The 2,868-nt window shown below is 35.6% G+C and overlaps 1 protein-coding gene across 1 annotated transcript; it reads left to right on the top strand.

Moving 5' to 3' along the window:
- The first annotated feature begins 1,004 nt into the window (after window positions 1–1,004).
- Window positions 1,005–1,460, top strand: LOC135956806 (uncharacterized). The gene has a single exon (XM_065507393.1). The coding sequence runs from the start codon at window positions 1,005–1,007 to the stop codon at window positions 1,458–1,460; it is 456 nt and encodes a 151-aa protein (XP_065363465.1).
- Window positions 1,461–2,868: the final 1,408 nt, after the last annotated feature.

Consider the following 2,868-nt stretch of genomic DNA (forward strand, 5'->3'; position numbering starts at 1 on the left):
TGTTAAGAAATATGAGTGATCACAGATCGAGGTCCTTTTCTTGATTAAACGCTTATTGGCCAAGATATTAGCGAATTTAGAGATTTTGAGTTTTTATATAAAAAATCGATTTTTGGTCAGAAATATGAGTGATCACAGATCGAGGTCCTTTTCTTGATTAAACGCTTATTGGCCAAGTTATAAGCGAATTTAGATATTTTGAGTTTTTATATAAAAAATCGATTTTTGGTAGGAAATATGAGTGATTACAGATCGAGGTCCTTTTCTCGATTAAACGCTTATTGGTCAAGATATTAGCGAATTTAGATATTTTGAGTTTTTATATAAAAAATCGATTTTTGTTAAGAAATATGAGTGATCACAGATCGATGTCCTTTTTTTGATTAAATGCTTATTGGCCAAGTTATTAGCGAATTTAGATATTTTGAGTTTTTATAAAAAAATGGATTTTTGTTAAGATGTATGAGTGATCACAGAGCGAGGTCCTTTTTTGATTAAACGCTTATTGGCCAAGATATTAGCGAAGTTAGATATTTTGAGTTTTTATATAAAAAATCGATTTTTGGTCAGAAATATGAGTGATCACAGATCGAGGTCCTTATCTTGATTAAACGCTAATTGGCCAAGTTATTAGCAAATTTTGATATTTTGAGTTTTTATATAAAAAATCGATTTTAGTTAAGAAATATGAGTGATCAGTGATCGAGATTAAGATATTGTGAGTTACCTGTTATAACTAACCGACTTATACAAGACAACCTTGTATGGTATTATAGAATACTTCCCTGTGGTACACCAGCGGAAATTTATCATCGTGAAGAGATGACAGATCGGTTTATTATATAATTCTTAAGTAACTTGAGTACATTTTTAGGTAATAAAAAAGTGATTTTGTATATAAGTCCAATAGTGCCAATAGTGCCTGCTTCGAAGTCATTATATGGGTGGTGTAAATATTAAGGAATCAGAAGCTCACGATGTTCTAGGCATGAGAATTCAGTGTGATGTTCGCTGGACAAGGCTCATTTTTCAAGTGCTTCGGTTTTCTAAGACGGTGTAAGAAATACTTCACTTCATCTGATCTCCTTACTATTTACACCACTTATATTCAACCTGAAATTGAATACAATACTCATGTATGGGCCGGTGCTTCGAAATCTATTTTAGAGTTACTCGACCGCGTACAGGAGAGGGCGAAGGTGCTTATCGGTGACAGTAGGGTATCCAACTCTATTGATTCTCTGGAGCGTCGTCGCAATGTGGGTTGTGTTTCACTGTTCTATCGATACTATAATGGAATGTGTTCTGATGAAATTAGGGAACTTGTCCCCGATACCCGTAGTTTCTCACGAAATACGCGTTCATCAGTGAGGGCTCATCCATTCGTGGTCTATTGGTCAGTGGATCGCACAACACACTACAGAGAAAATTCGTTTTTCAGCCGTACCGTCCGTATGTGAATAAACTTCCTGTCGAAGTAATTCCTGTCCGTTTCAATGTAGGAAAATTCAAATGTCCACAAACACTACTCCCTCTATCCTCCTTCCCATGACCTATTTTCCTAGCTCCAACACAATGCATATCATGAGTAGGGTTCATACCCTGAGTGCTGGTCCGGAGATAAAAATAAACAATATAAATCTCAGTGCTGAATTCCCAGCCTAAATGATGACAGGTCACTTATCATTGTGCAAGTGTTTTTATCTATAAGGTAGATTTTCCTGCTTTGAAATCTTGGATTTCGGTCTTCGCAGTAGAGAACCCAACTCTCAGTAATAATAGAGGGTACTATTTGGCTTAAACGCTTTATCTAAGTGCTTAGCGAATGTCTGCATTCTTCGCCCATTCACCATTTTGGAGGCGTATAGGGGATTCATATGCAATATGGCATTGCATCTTTTTTTACAGCCTTCCACACACAAAATTATGGTCTAAGTTTCGCAGATAGTTTTTAAGATTTCATTCTTTATTAGTCTTTAAGGAGACATGTAATCTTTTTTGGCACTGATTGAGTTCAGACTGGGAAAACCGTATTCCTGCCATTTTCGCCTGAGTATTGCTTTCACTGTAATAAGAAACTTTCTATTTTCAGGACATCGTGAATATTCGTAACTTCTCAATTTGGACTGGGGGTGTAGTTACTTGAACAGTGTTGCTCAAACTATCAGTAAAAAGAAATTGTTTGTTGCTATAATTAGGGAAACAAGTACTATGGTTCTCAAAATAGCTTGGAAGGTAGTGTAATATCAATAATGTAGGCGAATGATCTAATGAAAGATCCATTAATTGGATAACTGATATAAATTCGGGTTTTAAATTCTTGATCAAAACGAATTCAATTACATCGGGAATCTTATTGAGATCTGTTGTCCAATAGGTATTTTGGCCACTAGATATGGCATCTAGTCTGTTAGACGATATTGCTTCTAACAGTTGTCTCTTTCTAGGAGTAGTAAGGCGAGAGCCCTGAGAGCATTGTAATCGCCAGCTGCTATAAATCTTGAAACTAGTGTCAAGAAATTGTCCAGAAACCTTGGAGGACAATATATTTATGATATTGTGACTCTACTATGCGGTATATTTGTAGAGGTTACCTGTATATGTTAATTTCTGTACACCAGCAATGGAAAATCATGCCCTACCACTGGAATGCTTTGTATCATAAGTGTAGTAGCCATTGATTGTGAAACAGTTATTTTAAGTAAAGTGTGTTATATAAGAAGTAACGTTATTCTAGCTTTGCGGTAACGGTACGAAAGCCACCAAGTTATTGTCAACACTTTACAATAGTGTGGTCATATTTTGTTTTTAACAAAAGTGGAGTTAAGAACCAGTACTACAAGAGGTTTAAAGATTTGGTAAGCAATA

This window comes from Calliphora vicina, chromosome 4 (genome assembly GCF_958450345.1).
Source record: "Calliphora vicina chromosome 4, idCalVici1.1, whole genome shotgun sequence".
NCBI lineage: Eukaryota > Metazoa > Arthropoda > Insecta > Diptera > Calliphoridae > Calliphora > Calliphora vicina.